The sequence below is a fragment of the Diceros bicornis genome, chromosome 24 (assembly GCF_020826845.1).
Source record: "Diceros bicornis minor isolate mBicDic1 chromosome 24, mDicBic1.mat.cur, whole genome shotgun sequence".
Lineage (NCBI taxonomy): Eukaryota > Metazoa > Chordata > Mammalia > Perissodactyla > Rhinocerotidae > Diceros > Diceros bicornis.
Genome location: NC_080763.1, coordinates 22,715,456 through 22,739,005, shown reverse-complemented (window position 1 = coordinate 22,739,005; position 23,550 = coordinate 22,715,456). Strand labels below are relative to the sequence as shown.

The 23,550-nt window shown below is 37.2% G+C and overlaps 2 protein-coding genes across 6 annotated transcripts in view; one reads left to right on the top strand and one right to left on the bottom strand.

Moving 5' to 3' along the window:
• Window positions 1-1,298: 1,298 nt before the first annotated feature.
• Window positions 1,299-15,776, bottom strand: FCF1 (FCF1 rRNA-processing protein). Its single transcript, XM_058567363.1, has 8 exons — window positions 15,755-15,776; window positions 15,393-15,460; window positions 14,135-14,206; window positions 13,365-13,513; window positions 8,629-8,701; window positions 3,653-3,740; window positions 2,272-2,366; window positions 1,299-1,572 (listed from the first exon to the last, which is right to left on the bottom strand). Exons 1-8 carry the CDS (start codon window positions 15,761-15,763, stop codon window positions 1,524-1,526), a joined length of 603 nt encoding a protein of 200 aa, XP_058423346.1. The 5' UTR covers window positions 15,764-15,776; the 3' UTR covers window positions 1,299-1,523.
• A 116-nt stretch (window positions 15,777-15,892) lies between these two features.
• The window catches only part of AREL1 (apoptosis resistant E3 ubiquitin protein ligase 1), a 42,208-nt gene continuing 34,550 nt past the window's right edge, over window positions 15,893-23,550 (top strand). For all 5 annotated transcript variants that reach the window (XM_058567361.1, XM_058567362.1, XM_058567358.1 and 2 more), the window contains exon 1: window positions 15,893-16,018. The gene's annotated coding sequence lies outside the window, so the exon portion shown is untranslated. The remainder of the gene's footprint in view (window positions 16,019-23,550) is intronic.

Genomic DNA, 23,550 nt, shown 5'->3' with positions numbered 1-23,550 from the left:
GATTATACCTATTTGTACTCTTGTCAACGTTACATGACTACCCATTTCCTCAGATCCTTGTCGTATATATCGGAAAATCTGGTCAGTCACTTGTCGTAATTTTTGCGGGGGTTGCTTTGCACAGAAATTTATAATTTCAATATATGCACACACTTATCAATCTTTTCTTTTGTGGCTTTTACATTCTTCATCTTATTTAAGAATTCTGCCCAAAGGTTATACACATTTTTCGTGTTTTTTTCCCCCTGATACTTCCATAGCTTAAGAAGAAAAAAAGCTTAGATCTTTGATCTAAGGATATGTTCTAAGGATATGAAGTAGAAATCTAAAATTTTTTTCTAGGTAGGATAGAGAACCTACCATTATAATAATATAATAACCATCATCATTTATTGAACAACACTTACACATGTCAGGTTCTGTTCAATGTAATCCCATCTCTTCAGGGTTGTTTTGAAGATTAAACATTTTAAAGAGGAAACAAGGAAGGCACCAAACAGTTACATGGTTTGCCCAGTTTATACAGATATTAACTGGTAGACTCAGGATTCTAACCCTGGTAGAATGACTCCACACTATTTGGCCTTCTAATATAATTTCCTTTTCCCACAGATCTGAAATACCACCTTTATAATATACAAAATTGCCATAAATATATAGGTTTATGGACTTTTTATTCTGTTTCAACGATCTATTTCTCTATTTTTACGCTACCTTCTGATCATTTAAAATATCTAATCCAATCATGTTATCCACCCTAATTAAAATTTTAATAACTCCCTATTGACCTCAGGACCAAGTCCAAACCCTTTAGCATGTCATGTTAGGCCCCCTTCCTTCCACTTCCTACCTCTGGAGTTTCAGATGTGTGTACAGGGCCCTAGCCCTATGCTCTACTTATAAAAACCTTCTGGTAGTTGTCTGAACAGGCCAAGTACATTCATTTCATAGAACATCCATGTCTCCATGTTTTTGTTCATATGGTTCCTATGTCTTATTTTCTTTCCTTGGGCAAGCACCTATTCATTTGTAAAGATTAACTCAAACATTACTACCTCTAGCCTTTCCTCCCTCCCCATCCCAACCAAGCAGAAAGAAATCATTCTTTCCTCCTATATGTCTACTCCCTCATACTTTTATCCTAGCATCATTATTTTACTGTGTTTATTCATCCACAGGTTTCTCTTTCCCACCATAATATGAGCATCTTTTAGGGCAGGACCATATCTTATTAAGTACCTAGTATAACCTTAATAAATATTTGTTGAGTAAATCAATATAAAACAATGACCATCAAATTGTGTGAGCAGTCACCTGATTTATAAAAAGATGCAACAAATTTTAAAATAATACAAAATATCGTTTCCAAAACAACATCAAAATGTGAGTGTATTTAACCATACTCAGCTCATAACAGAGCAAATGGGTGAGTGGAATAATAATTCATGCTATAGTATGTTTAATGAACTGGCAGCAGAGAAAGTTGGTCGAAAGAAGGTAGAGGAATTTTTGCCTTTTAAGAATTAGAACCGAGGGGCTCCATAATCATCTGGCATCCGCTCAATGTTGTACCTAATCAGAACAAAAGATTAACACTGGTAAGAAAGGTGGGTCCAGAACCATCCTTTACTGATTGCAACACTCTCACCTTCCACTGTGAATCCTTTTTGTCAGTGGGAACATTTTAAAGGGGTATCATAATGAATGATTTACAGCAAATGCTGACTATAATACATTATCTTTATTCTTCAAGTCGAAAGTTAACAAGTAGGTGAGCCAGGCACTGAGCCCAGGTAAGCCCAACTCCTTAGCCCACATTCTTCCCACTACACTGTGTTCTCCCCAGGCTGAAAAGTTGGACACTAATAGTCTGAGGACTGACATGGGAATATCCAAGAAGGATAAAGAACAGCTTTTGTTTTTTTATAAGCTTTTAGTTTCCCAGATGAGGGGCTAATCACATACACAAGGCTTTCAAAAAAGGTATTTCTGGCTAAAAAGATTAGCTTGATTTAAATTACTGCTTTGTATTTAAAGCAACGTATCTACATCTTCTAGTAATCTTATTGTAATAACGTAAATGTCTGCCTCATTCCTAAATCCTAGCTTTATCTTGTGCCCTTGTTCTTGTTACTTTGTCTCATTTCTCCAAATATAACTATGTAAACATTGGATACAACAATCTCTTTCAAATCCTTCTATAACCTGACCTCATATTTAATTGATAACAACTATATATTTTTAATCACTTCTCCATGAGCAAGTTCTCACCTATGGTTGGAAATGTACATGATGGGAACTCCAGGGATCTTCCGGATTCTTCGTTTAAGGTCCCGGTCAACAGTGGCCACAATGTAACACTTGTGCTGTAAGAGACACCAACTGAGTGTTCACATGGAGCTCAATGAGTCTACTTAGTGACACTGGATAATGGTACAACCAGGGGGTAGTCTGAAGAATTATCCATTTTCACGGTAAACAGCAAAGGAAAGGCTATAACAATTTGCTGAGTAGCTACTATGATCTAGGACCTCATATTTATAAAACATATAAGTTGCCTGGGCTGAATGTAGCTCTAAGAATCTTGATGGGGAGAAGATAGAAAAACACTATTTAAAAGCCACAAATTGTTTTTTGTCTCATATGTGGAAGGGACTTTCTTGGTTTTGGGAAAACGCCCCGAGGGACTGTATGCAGAGTAAGTGCCTTAAATTGGAGGGCACAGCTTTTGCCTTTCCCAGGATCTCTGGGCTCGGGTCTACTCTGAGGCCTCCTAGCGTTGGAGGTAGGCTACCTCTTTGGCCACGAAGCCAGAATGGGATCTCCAGGACAAGTCTGAGCCTGGCAGCTCTGAAAGCAGTAACATTTAGCTGCCAGGTGGGAGCTAATTTGTGTTCTATTTTATTTCCACCATACCCAAATCTCTCACTGCGTTTTATAGAGTTGCAGCTTGGTGTCAGCTATGCTGTGGGAAATTAAGAGAAAGGTGGGCCCCACCCAGGGGATGGAGTGGCTAAACGGACAGCAATGTGGTCACCAGATGAAGGTGATTATCCTCAGCAGAGAGAGGCTCTTATAAGGGCAATCTGTAGCAGAAGTTCTTGTGGTGCTTGACAAGGAAGCCAAAACAGAAGAATCAAAAACCTACTTATTCCAGGGTACTTGTGAGACAGCACCCTGGGAGACTCAGATGTAACTGAGAAATACTTCCAGGTTAGGCGTTGTAGAGAGGAACAAAATTCCTGCATGGAGGGTAAATGGAAATGGAACCTTATTTTAAATTCACAGGGAGGTGGAATCTATCTGACATATTATTATATATACACTCACCCACTTAAACCATTTTATAGAGAAGATTTGTAGAATAAAGAATCAGTAAGTGCCCCAAATCATACACGCGATAACGCAGGTGCTGAGATCTGAAACCCATGTCTCCTCCCCAAGCCCATGATCTTTCCATTACGGCTATAGCAAACATTTACAATTCACTTTCTTAAGTAAATGAGGACACCTACGCTTCCTATGAAGGGATTCTAGATAATTTTTTTTTAATTTACATTCCCAGATACTTTACTGACCGTGATCATTCAGGAGATAATAGTTTACCCTTTTTTTTAAAAGCACAAAGTAAATATTTGAAAACTGATGATACCTGAGTTACTCTCTGTACTAAGCAGTCATCTGCATAGGTTCCTTTGTGTGTGCACGGTAATCGTTCAAATCTTGGATCCTTGGCAATTCTACAGGGTTACAAAAGTGAATTAATGAAAACATTCAGGCCATTGGATAACTTTCTGAGTCTCAGTCAGTGAAATAAGAGTAATACGACCTATGTGTAGAAAGGCACCTCTGTCCTCCAGAAGCTTATCTTCTAATTGGAAAGACAACTTATAGAGAAGGGAATTAAAGCTAACTGACAGCTTGTGTGCCTTAGGTCCTGTAATCTTCACAAAACTCTGAATTACTATATTTTCATTTTACAGATGAGGAAGCAGATTCAGAAAGATTAATTTGTTCAAAGCGACACAGCTTGGAAAAGCCAGGATTCAAAATCAAGTCAGTTTTAACCGAACCATTTCACTTTTAGGAAGCTGTCTTACACAAATGTACAAAAATATAGGGACAAGGACAGTGACTACAGCACAGTTTATAATAGTGAAAAACTGGAGGTAATCTGAATATCCATCAGCAAGGTAAAAGTTAAATACATTTTGGTGCCCCTATCCTATTAAAAAAAATGAGGTAGAACTGTGCGTACCAACGTGGAAGGACCTATATTAAACTGAATAAACAAAGCAGGCTATTGAACTACATATACATATATGATTCAATTAAGAAAACACAAATCTCCTTCTCTGATTCCCTTTCTCTAACTTTGCACTTGCTCAGAGAAAGGTCTGGAAAAATATATACTAACCCTTGTCAATTGTCACTCTCTGGGTAGGAGAATGGACAAAGTGTGGATATGGAGGGGGACTTTTACTTTTTATTATACATACATGTCTATATTGTTTGCCATAAACAAATCAAACGTATTATTTTCATACAAATTTGAAAAAAGAAACACCCCAAGTCTGTGATTCCCAGAGCCATGCTCTTTCTATTACACAATGATGATGACTCACAAAATGAATAGAAATACAAGGCAGCACATAGGCACGAAGTGCAACAAAAATACTCCATATATAGCAGTAGTTGAGAGTTAGGTCAATGCGGGTTGGGTATATTTAGAAAACAATTACATAGGGATGATATAAAATGAAGATAAAAGAATGTTCCAAGTAAAGTGGAGGCAGGCACATTCCAAATAGGGCACCAACCATCAGTAAAAAGGTTTGGCGGTGTTCAGGGAAGAGTGAGCACATCTTTCTGGTGGGGAGAAGGGTGTTCGTGCAGAGGAGAGTGAAACAGGGCTGGAAAGCAGGTTGAGGATGGACTGTGAGGAGTGTCCAATGCCAGGCTGAGGAGTGCGAGCTCCATGACACATGTGATGGGGAGTCGTTAAACATTTCTCAGTGACAGAGTGACAGGAGCAAAGCTTTGTCTTAGACTAAGCAGGTTGTGGTGAGGAGCATACACTAGGCGGAAGACAGACTGGCTGCTCGCAGACTAGGTAGGCAGTAGCCTAGGCCCCTGCTCTTCTGGTTATCCCTTCACTCCTGAAATCAATGGTCTCCTCCTTCCTACTGGCTCTTTCCCAGAAACATACCAACATGCGCTAGTATCTTCCCCATCTTAAAAAAGAAAAAAAATCCTTTTTTTTACTTATACTATCCTCCTCCAGTTAACATCCCATTTCTCTGCTTCTCTTTGCAGCCAAACTTGGTGCTTCCACTTGGTACCTCTATTTTCTCCCCTCTCATTCTTTATTATTATTATTATTTTTAAAATAATTGCCTCTTTCCCCCTTTTTATTTGAAGTATTTCAAGTATACAAAAAAGTATAAGGAATGATGAATACCTTGTATCCACCATCTAGATAAAGAAATGAAACAATAAAAATGAAGCCTCTCCTCCAATCCCAATGTCTTTTTACCTTCCCACAAGTAACCATATCCTAAATTTGGTATTTATCAGTCCCACACACATTTTACTATGTATGTAAGGTTACACATGTATATACCTGTAAACAATGAACTATTAGTTTGCATGTTTTTAAACTTTAGATAAACGGTATGCTCCACATATGCTCTTGCTTTTTTTGTTTTACATTGTTTTGGAGATCTATCCACACTGACACATATAACTCTACTTCACTCATTTTCACTCGAGTTTTATTCATGAACATTCCACAATGTATCCATCTTCTTCTTAACGGATCTTTTGGCTGCCTGCAATTTTTTGCTACTATACACATGAGAAAATTCCAACACTTATCTCCAATATTTGTATATGAGCTTCTCTATGGAGGCCTTTTCTTTTATACCAGAACCACAGTATGAAATGCATTTTACCTAGCACAGAGTAAGCACATATATACATAAATGTGAAAGTGAAAAAACTTATGTGATACAATACTCAACCTTTGCTACATACAATGCATGCCAATATTTTATAGTATATTCTATTTCATTAAAAAAAATACTGGTTTTGACCCATTAAACTGATTTCACAACCTATAGACTTGTGATCCTCAGGTTGAAAGACATAGTGCTGTAAGAGTACGAACAATCTCATTTTTACCAGATATTGCCAAACTGCTCTCTAAACTGACTGTCCAATGTACCTCCTTAGCAGTTGAGTATGAGAATTCCCATTGCTCCATAGTCTCAACTATTTTTGGCACTGTCAAGCAGACTTTAATTTTTGCCAACCTGCTGGGTATGAAATGATATCTAATTGTGAAATTTAAGGATTTTGTCTTTTTCGTATAGATTTGTAGTTTTCTATATATTTTGAAAATAAGCCCTTTGTTGATTATATGTGTTACTAATATCTTCTCACTATCTGTGGCTTGTCTTTTCATTTGTTTATGGTATCTTTTGTTATACACAAGTATTCAATTTCAATATAGTGAAATTGATTAGTTTTTCATTATAGTTTGGACTTTTTAAGAAATCCTTGCCTATTTCAAAATCACTAAGATATTCTCTATATTTTCTATAAAGTTTAGATATTTAATCTATCTGGAATTGATTTTTGTGAAGGAAGTGAGCCAATTTTATTTCTTTCCACAGGGATAATCAGTATCTTAATAGTTTTTGACTTTCCCACTGATCTAAACAATGTTACTACTCTTATACATTAGGTTCTCATTTTTCTTTTGCCTCTAAAAAATAGCTTTATTAGGTATAAATGAAATATAATAAAATTCACTGACTATAAATGTAAAATTCGATGAGTTCTGACAAATTTATATATCCGAGTCACAACTTCCACAAGTGATATACAGAACATTTCCATTACTACAAAAAGTTCCCTGTGTCCCTCTGCAGTTAATCCTCTTTTCCCATCCTTAGCTACAGGCAACCATTGATCTGTATTCTATTACTATAGTTTTGCCTTTTCTAGGATTTCATATAAATGGAATCACATTTCTGGAGTGATGGAAATGTTCTATTTCGTGACTGTGATGATGGTTCCACGACTATATACATTTGCCAAACCCATCATACTATACAATTAAACTTGGTGACTTATATAGTACATAAATCACATCTCTATATAGGTAACACACACAAACAAAAATCCATTGGTATATCTTGCACTTTGAATGGGGCTTTTACCCATGCATGATTTTGCAATATCATGCATTGATTATCTGGAAAATACTGATTCACTGCGTTACAAAGATCTTCCAAAGATTGACACATTTCATTATATAACACACAAAAAAATTCATACTCATTAATATCTTCATGGTCTCAACAGAAAGGTCCTTAGTATTGGGAATGTGATAAGCTCATAATTTTCCAAAACTCTAATTTTCACTTGAAAGCTCAAATTTTATCATTGGCAATAGAGTAAGTTGTTTTCCTTGAAGTGACAGGTTCACTGTATAAATTTTTGAGAAAATATCTGCTAAATACCCAAGTCTGAAAAACTCAGTGTTAGTCAGCTGCTCTTCACATAAAAATGATATTCCAGGGGCTGGCCCCGTGGTGTAGCGGTTAAGTGCGCGCGCTCTGCTGCTGGTGGCCCGGGTTTGGATCCTGGGCACGCACCGATGCACCACTTCTTAGGCCATGCTGTGGCGGCGTCCCATATAAAAGTGGAGGAAGATGGGCACAGATGTTAGCCCAGGGCCAGCCTTCCTCAGCAAAAAGAGGAGGACTGGCATGGATGTTAGCTCAGAGCTGATCTTCCTCACAAAAAAAAACAACAAAAAAAGATATTCCATGAAAAAGCAGCTGGTTCAGCTCACAACTCAAGCACACAAATGCTCCTCCTTGAGACAACCTTCCTCCTTTGGTATGCAGCAGAAGTGCTGCATGTGTACTTCATATTTCATCATAAGGAATATTGATGTGTACTCCAGGGTTGAGATTTAACATATTTTACTGCTTCATCAAGGATATTAAGTGACTGGCATTTTTTTTTTTAACTGCCAGTGGGTAGCAGGGAAGAATACAAAGACTACTAGCATTATTTGGGCCCACTACCTTGATTCGTAGCAAGGCACCAGCATTTCTGCCATCAGTTCAAATGTCAGCACAGCGACAAAGGCAATGTCTTGGTGTTATTATGATAACAGTTTTGCAACCTCCCTGCAAAGGTCTCTGGGACTCCTAGGGGTCCACAGACCACTTCGGAAACTGCTACTCTAAACTCAAGAGTACTTTCTAGAGCGAACTCAAAACTTAGAACATGAACCCTTTAAGTGTGAGATTCTGAAAGGGATGTCTAGATTACAAACTAATAGAAAGACACTTTCTAATGGAAAATCTAGAGGAACTTAAAAGGAGACCCACAAGACCAATATGACTAAGTAACTTAGTTCAAAAAGCTTCAACTTAAAAATCTCTAACCTTCAAATGTTTGCTTTCTTAACCATAAATAGTTAACTAGTTTTGTACGATTTTTATTTAAACTAATCAGCCAAGAAATCTTTGGACAGCAAACAGATGGAAGGTCAAAAGAATTTTCAGTACACCAATCTAGAACAAATCTAGACCAGCTCCTCCCTACCTCAGAGCCACTCGATACTTCTGCCCCAATTTCTCAATTTCAGCCATTACACAGTCAGTTATACAAGGGATACCTGCCAAAAAACAAAAAACACACAAAAAAAAACATATCAGTAACAAAACTTATGAAGAAACTAATTTTACTCTCTCTGAATTATATTCTGTTGAGAGTTTTTAAAAGACACATAAGACTTCTGGAATGACAGCAGAATAAGCACACTACAATGAACAATAAGAACTAGAGGAGAATAAAATCCCCATTTATAAAGAAGCTAGGGAACTGTCCCAACCCCACACCACAGATTCCATAAAGTATCTGCCATGAACGTGTCTGGGGGAAAAAATTAAGCTGGATCCCTGTCATTCTTTATATATTACAATAAATTCTAGACGGAAAAAATTTAAATGTGAACCAAAAGAAACTATGGAATTAACCAGAAAATGAAAATTTGATCACATAAAAATATAAACCTTGGGGCCGGCCCGGTGGCACAAGTGGTTAAGTGGGCGCACTCCGCTGCGGTGGCCTGGGGTTCACCGGTTCGGATCCCGGGTGCGCACTGACGCACTGCTTGGCAAGCCATGCTGTGGCGGCGTGCCATATAAAGTGGAGGAAGATGGGCACGAATGTTAGCCCAGGGCCAGTCTTCCTCAGTAAAAAAAGAGGAGGACTGGCAGATGTTAGCACAGGGCTGATCTCCTCACAAAAAAATAAATAAATAAAATTTGTTTGACAACTATCAAACAAAAAGCAATATTAAAGTAAAATAAAGATAAACTGGGGAAAATATAGTTCTACACATTTGTCAAAGGACTAATTTCCTTACTACACAAAGAGCTTATAAGAATAGCTTAGAATTATGTGCTATTTGCCAGACACTGTGCTAAGCACTTTACAAGGACTGTCTCATTTAATTTTCAGAACAATTCCTATCAGGTAGGATTGTTATTATTATTATCCCCATTTGACAGATGAGGAACCTGAGACACAAAGAAGTAACCAGAGAGCAAATGGTAAAGCCAAGATTTGAACTGAGACTATCAGGCTACAGACTGGGTTCTTAAGCACCATGCTACATTTCCATTCACAGAAGAAGACATACAAATGGTCAAAGAGCATAAAGATGCTCAATCTCAATCCTAATTAAAGAGATATAAATTGAAACAAGATTTCATTTTGTATCTATTAGAGTGGCAAAGATTAAACAGATGAATATACCTAATATTGAAGAAACAGGTATTCTCACACTAAGTTAGTAGGTGTACAAATCTGTGTAACTATTTGAGGACAATTTTGCAATATTTTTTAAAATAAAAACATATATATATATCTTTTGATATTATAAGACAGCTTCTAGAAAATGTATCCTAAAGAAATATTCCACCCTAACAGAGATATATTTACAAAGATATTCACTACAGCTTTATTTATAATAGGGTAAAAACTGGAAATAATCCAAATGTCTAGTAGGATATTGGTTTAAAAAAATTATATATTTAAACAATAGAATACTACATAACTTAAAAAAAGAATGAGGTCCATCTATATATACTGGCACAGAAAAATGTTCAAGATATATCTGTTCAATGTAAAAAGCAAGGAGAAATGGATAAATATGATGTGATCTATCCATACAATGGAATATTATTTGGTAAAAAAAACAAATGATGTACGACAATGCTTTAACATGGATGAGCCTTGAACATTACGCTAAATGCAAGAGGACCAAATATTATATAATCCCATTTTAATGAAATGTCCAGAATAGGCATATCTATAGAGACAGAAAACAAATTAAGTGTTGTCTAGGGGTGGGGGGTATGGGAAGGGTTGTGGGATGATGGCTAAGGGGTTCAGAGTTTCTTTTCGGGTAATGAAAATGTTTTAAAATTGACTGGGAATACACTAAAAGCCATTGAATCATACACTTTAAATGGGTGAACTGTATGGTATGTGAATTACATCTTGAAGCTGTTAAAAAAAGCATGAAGATAAACAGTAAACAATGTACAATCCATTTTCATTAATAAACAAAATAATCTCTACCCCACCAAGATTGTATATAAATTTTAAAAAACTGTCCTGAGAAAAGCCATTATAGGGAATTTTCATATTTTTTATGCTAGATTTTCTTTTTACAAGTACATTAATACTTTTGAAAGCAAAGTTAAGAAATTTTAAACTAAAATACAATGCCCAGAAGAAAAAGCGTTGTAAAATGGAGGTATGAAGTCAGTAAGATCAGATAGTCTTGGAATCAGAGGGCAACATGCACCTTAAGAGGATCAATTTCAGAACCACATAGCAGGGAAGCAAGCAAGGGCTTGCACCTGTAGCACGGAAGTAGGCCCAGGAAGATCACTATAAAAAAGAGAAAGTAACAAGAGGACACATGGGCAGCAAAAAACGCTGATGGGAAGCTAACTATCCTCCCTTGTTGGAATATCAGACAGAAACGGAAGGGACCAAGGGAGCTATGAAAAGGTCAAAGGGGCATCTTCAAGGTAAGAGAAAGATAAAGGCCTTCCTTTAGGTATAAAGGCAAGAAAAGTTATCTTTTCTTTTATAAAGAAAAGTTAAATAAGCAGAGCTTAAAACAGTTAAGGAATCTCCTAGGTAACTGAATTTGTACTGTACTTGAATGTTTCTTCAACCTTTGCTTTGAGGTATTGTTACACAGAAGACTGCATAAAAGTGGTATTTTCCTTAACAAGCTTGTTGTTTGTAAAGGCACAGTGAGAGTGTTAGGCTGTATAGCTGTACTCTAAGGTGTCCATATCTAGAGAAAGCCTAACTACAGGACTAAAGCTATCCTAAACAGTCACATCTAGACAATATGGAGCTACAGAGTCAAGGAAACAATTCACCTCCAAGTGGCCATGCTTGCAGCATCCATCCATTTCATTTATAAACAGATCACAGCATTCCTGGAGAAGCAGCTAAGACAACCATAAGAAACACCATGGCAGTACAAAAAGTCTACCAAGTTTAGTGTCTTCCCTCATATAGGACCCAAGTTCCCTCTTATAGGCATGGTAGCGCCCCAACTTCAGACTACTTTTCATTATTTTGAAGAGACTAAAAAAAAATTAAAGTATTACATGTACATAGCTTTAAAAAGAAATATGGAAAGGTCTATATGAAAAAATAACCATCCCCTGATCCTTTCCCACCCCACCAATTCTGATCCTTAGAGATGACTATTTTACTCCATTAGCTGTTTTTCTCACTTGGTGGTTACCTTCACATCTTGAATAATAAACGTACACACTTTTTATATCTATTAATTTTAGGCATTCAAAGAATTTAGCTCTTACCAATCACACATCCCTTACCCCATCTTCCCATCTTGCTAGTTTTTTTTTTTTGTGAGGAAGATTGGCCCTGAACTAACATCTGTTGCCAATCTTCCTCTCTCTGCTTGAGGAAGATGGTCCCTGGGCTAATATCTGTGCCAATTTCCTCTACTTTGTATATGGGACGCCACCACAGCATGGCTTGATAAGCGGTGTGTAGGTCTGCGCGTGGTATCCGAAACCATGAACCCCGGGCTGCTGAAGCGGAGCATGTGAACTTAACCACTACCCTACCGGGGCCAGCCCCCCATTTGGCTAGTTTTAATAAATCAGTAAACAACATTTATACTACTATCACTCTGTAAATGTTGTTCATTATATGGTATCTTTTAAATATTAAAGAAGAGGTGCAGGGGCCGGCCTGGTGGCACAAGGGGTTAAGTGTGCACGCTCTGCTGCGGCAGCCCAGGGTTCGCGGGTTCAGATCCCGGGGGCGCACTGACACACTGCTCGGCAAGCCATGCTGTGACAGCGTCCCAAGAAAAGTGGAGGAAGATGGGCATGGATGTTAGGCCAGGGCCAGTCTTCCTTAGCAAAAAAAACAGGAGGATTGGCAGATGTTAGCACAGGGCTGATATTCCTCAAAAAATAAAATAAAAAAAAAAATAAAGAAGAGGTGCAAATTTTTTCCTTTGATTCCAATAATTTATTCTTTATGGCAAAGTATAAGTCTAATTTTCATTTGTACCTTTAACTAGATGACTAGAAAATATACGAATATAAACCCACCAAAAAATGCAACATATCTCACTATTAGGAAATTATTCCCTTGTACATGGCCTAAATTTTCTTTTTCCTACTCATGGTAGTGAGGGAAGATCATTTGAAGGAGGGGACACCCAAATACACAAGGGAAATCTATTAATAGTAAACTGCATACCTAGGTGTAACTAAACTACCTCAGATCTTCTGTGGTACAAATAATTACAAAACAGAATCAACTTAGAAGTTGTTGACCATTATCACTTCTGGTTCTGTAGTTGTAAATGGCAAAATGTCTTATTTAGCTTTTCCACACTGGAGTGGAATGAAGAATGTTTCCTCCTTGATGTAAAAGAACATATATACTGAGAAATATAATAAATTTTCATTTATCCAGAATTTTGACATCTAGAATTCTAAAATAGAAAATTCCCCTTCTATGTTCAAAAATGATGTCCAAAAAGATGGTCAAAGCACACTGTTTTCTGAATTGTGAAAGTTTAATTATTCCCAGTCACGTCTGCATTATATTCCAATTCATTGAAAATGGTTATTGCTATGGTGAGCAAATTAAATGGGCAGCAATTCAGTTAACTAAAACCTTATTCCTCTCATGTATTTGGATGAATATGACTATTTTGCACAAATGTCACAGAAATGTAAAAGTATGATACTCACATTTGGCATACAGACAGTCCATCATTGACTGCACTAAGTCCAGTTTGGCTTTAATGGAAAAGTTGATAAAGTTGGTATCAACCAGGATGTGGTAAGGTGGGCCCAACTGTGTGTTATATTGGAAGAATAAGCAGGAAGGGTGCTGGGGGCTGAAGGAAAAAGAAACAAAACACAAAATAACGTCTACATTGATACTTTGATATCAACAACAAAAAAGAAGTCTCTGCTTGTATTTTGCTATATAGCTATAGTTTGCTATAGATTAAGCTCCTTTTTTCTTGTTCATTGGAAATAAATTCTGTGATAATATATCCACTATCAATCTAGGGCAAAATAAGAAAAATAAGAAAAATGTGATGAGGTTTCATTGAGTCAAATGTATTTATTTAAAAGGAATGAACTTTATTCTGAAAATATGTCCTTACTATTTTCTTGGTGATACATTCTTTCTCTTATGAAATGCTGCTGTATTAAAGAACACCAATTATTTCTTCTGAAAGATTCTTGGCAAAGAAAAAAAATTAATGATCCTAGATTTAGTCCTCAGGATTTTAGGGGACATTTTACTGCTCCATGAAATCCAAAAACCTTCAAACCATTGGAATTGACATATGCTCATCAATATCACTTTCATTTGCATAGTTGTGCCAGATTAACTCAAAAATGACTGAGCAAATTAGCTCAGGGAAAGCCTGGATTTCTAAGAGGTCTATGGGTTTAGAATGGCTCTTCTAGTTTTGAAGGAAAACTTGAAATTTTTGACTACTCACACTTCTCTTTCCTTGAGTGCAGTGGGATCTTTCTTCTCTTTCTTTTTAGGTTTTAATCTATCCTTTTCTTTGCTAGGAAAAAAAAAAGTAAATTTAATGAAGGGAAGAAGAAAAAACCATAGCAGTTATAAGCTCATTCAAAATTAAAAGTTTCACATCTTTTTTTGTCTATAGAGGAAATCCTATTTTGTGACTTCTTTATGTTAATATCAGCATACATTTTTTGAGCACAAATAACTGGGTGGGAAGTAGCCTGGAATTAACATAACTAATCTGTAAAAGATAATTAAATTAAAAAATTTCTAGCCAGTAATTTATAAAAATTATAAATGGGTAAATAAATATTGGTTATACTATCATTTCTTTTGTAGTCAGAAGCTCTCATATCAAGGATCAAAATCCACCTCCAAGCAGTGGGTCAACAGGCTGATATTGATCTACTGAAGATTCATGTTGTAACAGTAGGGTTCCCTCACGTGCCTCTTAAAAAGGGCTGAAATGTAACAATACATATACAAAATTAAACCCTTACCTAGAATAAAACATTAATAATGGGACAAATTTCCTAAAAATTACATAACAAATATATACTAAAGGCTGAGAATACCATTTAATAACTCTGAAAGCTTTAACAAGCTTTTCTTTGTTCTGAGGCTCTTAAAATGAAGACCAGTCTTTATCTAATAACTTTGACCACTGTTCACTGAAGCAGGGAAGCTGTTTGGGTCCTCCTTATAATAGGCAATATCATTCCACTCTCTTTTTCCGCAGCCACCTGGACTCTTCTAAGATTTATAAAATGGAGACATCTAGGTGTTTTCCCATTCTTTCTTTCAAAAATATTTCAGTGTCAGGTGCTGGAGACACAAGACAACCAGGGTCTCTGACCTCACCGTCTTTCAACTATTACAACAAACATTTTTTTCCTGGGGAATGTAGTAGTGTAATGGGAAGAACATCAAGATAATCCTACCCACCCCACAGAACTGTTAGGAGGCTTAAATGTGATACGGTAGAAAAAGTACAGACAACAGCAGAACAGAGTGAACACTGAGATGATTAATTCATATCCCATTCACCAGTGTACTCGCTCAGCAGCTAAATGACTTTTATACAGTTGACTACTGTCCCATGCTACATAAATCCCAGACACAATATTAAAAGCAAATATAAAATAACAAAAACATTTACTACTTATCCCCTCGTGACTCGCATATCTCTGGGCAGTCTATGAACCCATTTGCCTTCAGACACTCACAGCCTCTGATCTCTGAGACTAAGCATTCGCTTCATGGTCGCATACTTTCTTGCTTTCTTTTGCTTCCCCTTGAAATAGAAATTTTAGAGTTAAAATAGTTGGAAATACATTGCATCTTTTTGAGTTCCTTCTTCCCTCCTCTTATTCTCTTACCCTCCCAGGTCCTCTTATCCTCTCTGACCCAACCCGCCTCTCTCCCCAGCCGCTAGAGCATAACAGGCACCGCTCGGCGCAGTTTAAAAGCTAAAATCAAAATGAGAATAAGCAACGGGAATATGGGAAATTTCGCTAACGCCTGACTCCCTCAATATCCGCCCAAAATGTGGTCCGACGACGTCCCTTCTTCGACCCTCCTCTCTCACCATGCTCATGCCGCACGCTTGTTTCTTCCGGAATCGCCAACCGCGCGACAGTTTGCGTCATCGTACAGTGCTTCCGGCAAAGCATAGCCCGGAAGCGGAAGCCGCATTGGGAAACGGAAAAGCCCGGAGCCGGTTCCCAGCCTGAGTGGAGATCTGTACTGGAGTCTCTGGGGGAGGGTCGAGGGCCGGTGTTCTGCCGGACGGTGCCGCCGCCTCCCAGGACAGCAGAGCTGGGACTTCGCCGCGCCGCACGCCCTAGCTTGGGTAACGTTTCTCTCTTCCACCACTCCACCACGCGGCAGAGCCCAGAGGACGTGCCTGCACCAAAGTTCCAGAGAGAGGGAGGACAAGGGGAGGAGGGATGGGATTCTGGGTTGCCCAGTAGTTTGGGGAAACACATACTCCTCATCCCTCAGCTCTGGGGCGTCAGGTCTCTACCGTGCAACTCGGATGCCCTGGTTCCTACTTGGTTCTCCTAGCCGGCATGGTGCTTCGTGCAGCTAGGTGGACGATTCTAACGGTTCTCCCTGAGTAAATACCGCGTATTCGTCTCGGTGAGGAGAGGGATGAAGCAGCTTTCGAGGGCCTTCTTTAGACTATGTAGAAAATTGGGGCATAAATTTGCATTTGTTACTAGTTACCAAGCCAGGAAAACAGTGGGAAATAATTGACATTTTTTGTGAAGCCATGATGTGTAGTCCTAAATGGAAAAGGGAGAGTTTTTAAGAACAAGAGGGGAAAAATAGCTTACCTGCTCTGTACTGCGGTGGTTCTTAACCTTTGGGAGATCGCATACCCCTTGAAAGTTTGTGGAGAGCCAAGGACAGTTCTTTAAAAAATGGGTACACACGTACGATTTATGAGACTTGTGGACTCTGAAGCCCATCGTGGACCCCCTAGGTGTCTGTGAACTTAAAGTTAAGAACCCGTATCCTGTATACTGTAGTTGGCAGTTGAAGTATATTACCTTGACCTTCACAGTAACTTAAGTACCCTGGTTTTACATATTGGGAAGCTGAGGCTCAGACTTTGTTCAGGGGTTTGCTTGGGCCTGTTTGATTCCAAAGCCTAAACTTTTCTTGTTGCACAAAACTTACTAGTCTTTGAAATCCAAAAAGGTTATTTGATTAAACAACAACAACAAAAATCTGACCATTGTATAACCCTTACTATGAAACATAGTGTATTGGTTAACATGAACTTTGGAGTCTGGCTGATGGGGTTAAAATCCCTCCTCTGCCTCTTACTAGCTGTATGACATTGGGTGAGTTAATCTATCTGTGCCTTGGTTTCCTCATCTGTAAAATGGAAATAATCATAATAGTACCTGTCTTACAGGGATGTTATCAGGACTAAATGAGTTGAAATGTGAATCCCTAGAATAGTGCCCACCACAAGTAAACCTGATTAAAGTGTTTTCTATTATTATCATTGTGTGTCTTCCAACATAGAGTATGTGGTGGTGTTGGAATTTTTTGCCAATTGTATTTTAATATAGTTGCTCTATTTTGGAACTTGAATGTGTTCCATTCACGTGGAACCTTATTATCCATTCACATGTGGGACCTTAAGAACCTTATTATTAAGGTTTCAGTTCTTGGAAAGCTCAATTGAAGGGTGATTTCTTGTGTTGATTTGAGTCTAGACACAGTTTTCTTCCTGCTTCTTTCTCTTTTAGGCATGCATGCATTTAGATAGCTTTGTAGTTCACATATCTGACTTTGTTGGCTCTGAGTTTTTGATGTTGAAATAGTTTTATTATTGAAGCATCTACAGATACTGTATCTGCCTCCTGCTTTACCCCATTTGTGGTCGCTGGGAGTTCCTAATCTTTTCAGAACAGCTTGTCTGCCAAGCTGTCATTCATGGGTAGAGCTGACAGCAACCACTTTTTTGATGCATTAGAACCTCTTGGTGATTAGGCAATAAGCTTTTTAAGTAAACATGGTCAGTTGTTTATTTTAAACATTTAGAGTCTGATTAGTATTATATATAGATTCAGAGGGAAAATTACATATAATTAAAAAGTAACGTGCATTTAAATTCAGGCATTGACAGAAAAACACTTTCCTGGTAATGTGTACCCTGAATTTTGGAATCCATGAACAATAACAAATTTTAAAAAACAAGCAGTTTGTAATATCTATTCTGAGAATTTTCTGATTTGCTTGATTGTTAATACTAGATAGGGAGCTAAATTATGTAGGAACACCATGGGGGATGAGAACATACTTAGAAGAATATGTTTCGTTGCATTGTAATTTTATTGCAATCTGAGATTTTTATAGTGTAAGATTAAAGTACTCAAATTCTATAGCATGTTTTGATGGTGGTGGGAGGGGGGAGATGGTGTTGCTTTGTGTTGGATGGGAGCAGAAAGTAATTGCTTTTGATTACATACTTGTGAGAAAAATAAATGATTTTAGTCCTTCTCAGCAGTCAAGAGGATTGTTTTGTGTTTTTCTGCAGTCTTGAAGAGAATGAATTGCTCAAGGCATTCGACCCACAGTTTGAACACATAATTGGGCTTGGACTTCATTCCATTCACTAATTGGTCTAACTTACTAATTTAAGTTGATAAATTTCTTTATAAAATTGTTGATAATGAAAGATTCCTTAAAAAATATCTTGTATTTCAATGTTAGAAAGTTAAAGATAGATTCACTTTTGTGGCCATCAAGGCAAAAAACAATTCAGATATTTTCTTCATTTTCAAGTCAATTAACTTGACTGCCTCCTAAATGTGGTAGCATGGTATACAGCATGCTCTGCTCCTAAGGTATCGATATTGAATTGGTTTGTAAGGATACCTCAGAGGTACATCACTGCTGCATGTTCATTCATTCAGAAGGTATTTATTGAGGGCCCATTCTGCCCTGGGCAATGTGCTAGTTACTCTTCAAGAGCTCAGGCCTGTATTGGAGAGAGAATTGTGAACAGATAAGTTATTGTAGGTGGTTGAGCAGAGAGAGATATGCACATTGAAATATTTTAAAGGAATCACTACCTGTTCATCTTTCTGGAAATGTTCCAGGTCAGAGTACTATTGTGTAATATTTATTTAATACTATAACACATCATATAACAGATCACATTTTGTGACAGTAATGGATTCTAGTGTATCATTTTACCTTTTAAATGACTTTAGCAATTAAATAGCTTAGGTTTAAATTCCAGTTATTTTCCTTTGGTTTCTTTTTCTTTGAAGGGTTCATGAACATTTAGCCTTCACTAATATTCTTTTGTGTAGTAATTTTCAAACTTTTGAGATTATTTAACCTTATTGCAGTTTGTCTTTGTGTGTGCCTGAGGCCTTTATCTGGTGTTATGTCATCATGATGATGTTTTCCTGGTGGGCCTCTTGAACCCTGTTCTGTAAATTATGGTTTAATAGAGAGAGATGAGTATTTAGTTAGTTATTAGAGACCAAACAGTCATGGTAGATATATGTTTTGTCATGTAGCCTGAATTGGACAGTACCATATGATTCTAATATAAAATTTTGTTACTTTGAATAGTTGAGGAATTTGCAGCATGTTTTTCAGAGCTTGTAGCTGAACATTCATTTCAGTGCAATTTGCCTGTTGGTGTTCAGATGCTAATAGTCAACATCTGTTAATTGTATTTTCTATTCCTTATCCTTTTTGGCCACAGATCAGGTAAAGGTAATCTAATAATATAGAACATACTTTTCCTGTAGTATCCCTTTGCTTTTTCCAGAGGTCTAGCCCAAGTTATTTTAACCCCTCTCTTGTCCACTTAGGGAAGTTCAACTCCAAGGATACCCCCTGGCCTAGGTGGTGAAGCTATTAGTAAGAGAAAGTAGTTAAAACCTCCCCAGTGTGATCTAGTTTTTCATGTCTTGGTGAAGGAGGGAACCCAGCTGAGCTGCATAAATGGTTTCTAGAAAGGAATTGAAAAGGATTTGAAAAAAATGTTTGAACCAAGCATTACCTGAATTGGGGCAGTGACTAGGGAGGCATGATCAGAATCCTGAGGAGGAATGAGAATGTAAAGTGGGGAACCATATGTAATTTTTTAAAAACAAATTTTATTTTGGAATAATTTTAGATTTATAGAAAAGTTGCAAAGATAGTACAGAGAGTTCCTGTATGCCTTTCACTCAGCTCTTCCCCTAATGTTAACATCTTACGTAACTGTGATACGTTTGTCACATCTAAAAAATTAACATTGGTTCAATACTGGTAACTGAACTACAGACTTTATTTGGATTTTACAAATTTTTCCACTAATATCCTTTTTCTGTTCCAGGATCCAATCCAGGATACCACATTGCATTTAGACCATGTGTAATTTTGATAAATAGGTTGGCGTTTCCGATGAGTTTTTTCTGTGCTACGTATGTGGTCCAATAATCTCCTTTGACCAGTGCTGAAGAAAGTCGTTGACCATGAGAATAAGCAGTACTGGCAGTGTTTTGTACCCCTTGATTCCCAATGCATTGTTAACTCAGTGGAAGAGTTGGCTTTGCTCCCAGAAGGGTGATGTAAAGCTAACAGCTGATCCTGATTGGGGGCCCTTCCTGGGGTCCACTGCCACCCTGCGCTCTCCTCATAAGTTTTACTACATGAAGCTGTCGCCAATTATTTACTTATCTGTCTTTACTAAACTGTATGTTTCTAAGGGATGAGGGACTATCTTACTCGTTTTGAAGTCCTCAGGGCCCAATGTATTGCTTGGCATATAGTAGTAGGTTCTTAATACACATTTGAAGAAATTACTAAATCCTTGTTTGCTAACGTTGATTATTAGGTCAACAGAAGTTTTGATTTGAATACCATAAGTGTTGGGCTTCTCCTTCAAATTGAGCCATCTTAGGTTGCCATTTCTGTGGCTAGTTGAGTTTTTTCTCCTGGAATCATAAACAAAGAACTATAAAATGCTCATTTAAGATTGTTCTTCCTTCTGATTGTATAATTTATTTTCCTTTAACTAAGAGTAGAATTAAAAGTAATGGATGGTAGTAGAGTTAGAAATTTTGTTAGCTTTTAAGTATATCTGTGACAATTCCAGTTCCACCCCACTGGGCTGTATATCTGGCTGTTCGCCTGCCACCTCATGCACAGTTAATGAAATAACAACTTCCTAGACTTATTGAGGGAGACGGCTTGTCAGATTCAGAGAATTCGTTTAAAATTTTTCCTGTAATAGCCAAGATTCGGTGGCCCAGGGTCACCTAAGCATAAAAGCTGCCATGGTATGGGAACACAGGGGCCCATCCTAATTCTGTGGATCGGGTACAGTCGAGTCAGTTTGGTAAATAGAAAAAACATCAGGGTAGGAGGGAGTTGTAAATCGAAGCTGCTAGTTGCTTGATTTAGAGTCAAGACTGTGACGGGGCATAGATGCGCTAGTGTCTTATTTTGTTTTTCTCCAGGCATCCCACGAAGTTACAAAATGAGCAGTGATAATTGTCACTTGTCCCTGTTTTGCTCACATTAGCCCTGAATACCTTTCTCGTACTTTCTCTGAACTGTGCTGAGAATGGCAGACTCTATTCCAGGGAGCAGTTGAATCTAAACTATGCCTTTGTATATACTATTCATTTCATTTTGAGTCTGAGGAACTCTGGTTTGTTTCAAAGAGAATGATGCAGTAGAGAGAATCCAAATTGAATTAAGAAGTATAGAATTACTTTTGTCTTGGTCAGCTTCACTTTTATAAGCCTAAATTTTCTTTTAATCAGTGAATGATAAGATAACTTTCTCTAGCCTTCTCCCAGGTTAGAGTGACTCGCTATGGTGAAAATGATCTTATAAAAGCTTCTCTTTAAAACCAGAGAGGTAAGTAGTTCATTGTCCCTGTCTTAACCGAAAGGTGCATGCTCTGGGTTTTTGAATTTTGGTGTTCTTGTTTTAAGAACCAGTATCAGGGGTCCAGAGGTTTTATGTCAATTTGTGGAGAACTGAGGGACTAAAACCTTGTCTACATTTAGAAATGCCATTTATTAGGTTGAAGAAGGGGAAAATGTGTTAAAAGATAAAAATCTTTCCAAATTCTAAAATAGACTGTAACTTTAAATAGTGCTTGGTAATGTGGGAAGTTGAATTTGAAAGAAACAAAGGGATAATAAAACTGAGTGACTAATTATGAGATAAATGGAATGCAGGAGTTTAAAAAAAATCTTGTTAAAAATTTTGATGCAAGATTTTCTCTTGTGAAACTTTTAGATAAAACTTCTAGAAGAAAATCTTTGTGACCTTGAGTTAGGCAAAGATATTTTAAAATAGTACACAAAAAACACAAACTATAAAAGAAAAAGATTGATAAGTTGGATTTCATCAGTTAGAAACTTTTACTCTTTAAACAACACTGTTAAGAGAATGAAAAAGCAAGCCACAGAAAATATTTGCCAAACATATATCTAATAAAGGTCTTACAACTCAGTAGTAAGAAGACAGCTCAATTTTAAAAAATGGCAAGAGATTTGGATACCAAAGAAGCTTTACAGGTAGCCAACAGATACATGAAAAGATACTAAGTATTTTTAGTCCTTAGAGAAATGCAAATTAAAACCACAATAAGATACCACTTCACACCTATTAGAATGGGTACAATTTAAAAGATTGATAATACCAAGTGTTGACGGATGTCAAGCAACTGGAGCTCCTTATACATTGCTGGTGGAAGTGCAAGATGCTACAGCCCCTTTGGAAGCAGTTTGTCAGTTTCTTATAAGTTAAATATATACTTACCATATGACCTCGCAATCCCACTCTTAGCTGTTTACCCAAGAGAAATGAAAATATGTGTCCACACAAGTCTTATACTTGAATGTTCATAGCAGCTTTACATAACAGCCCCAAACTGGATAGAACCCAAACATCCTTCAACTGGTGAATGGATGAACAAATTGTCATACGTCCATATAATGGACTACTACCGAGCAATAAAGAGGAACGAACTACTGATGCATGTAACAACATGTGTGGAGCTCACAAGCATTATGTCACACACAGAAGACCACATTTTCTATATATTGTCATATGGCATTCTGTAAAAGACAAAACTGTAGTGTAAGAAAGCACGTCAGTGGTTGCACAGGGGGTTGGAGGAAAGGGACTGACTGCAAAGGATCATAAGGGAATTTTTTGGGATGATGAAATGTTCTGTATCATGCATGTGTTTTATATCATAACCTTATATAGTTGTCAAAACTCTAATTGTATACTTTAAGTTGGTGACTTTCACTATATATAAATTATACCTCAATTAAGCTGATTTTGACAGGAGATTTTTTTTTGCCAATGATGGATGCAGGATTAGAGAATGGATTCACGTTAGTTTAGATCTGACTTTGTTATAGGCATTAAAATAATTTTGAAATAATGATCAGTATCACTGAATTGAGTTGCTAAGAGCTTACTAGTTATCAATGTTGAGTTAAGTTTAGGTTAATATTAGTAATGAGAATAGATGGAAATAAGATACAAATTTTATTTGAAGAAGTTACTAGATCAGAAAAGGAGAGTTCCAATTAACTAAGGAAAAAAATGGGGGATGATTTTGAATCCCCCATCTGGCCTAAATCTTTACTGGATCTAATACTATTGACCACCAATTTCTAGAAATAATCACTTCCTTTGCCTCCAATAAACTGCTTTTACAATTTTTCTCCTCTTCTCTGATTGTTTCTTCTCATTCTTCTTTGCTGGCTCTTTTCTGGGGGCAGGGGGCTACATTTAAGCTTGATCCCCTCAAGTTTCTGTAATTAATCTTTTTCTGCCTGCTTTCCATGGGAGTCTTTTTTCATCCCCCACGTCTTAGCTGACTTC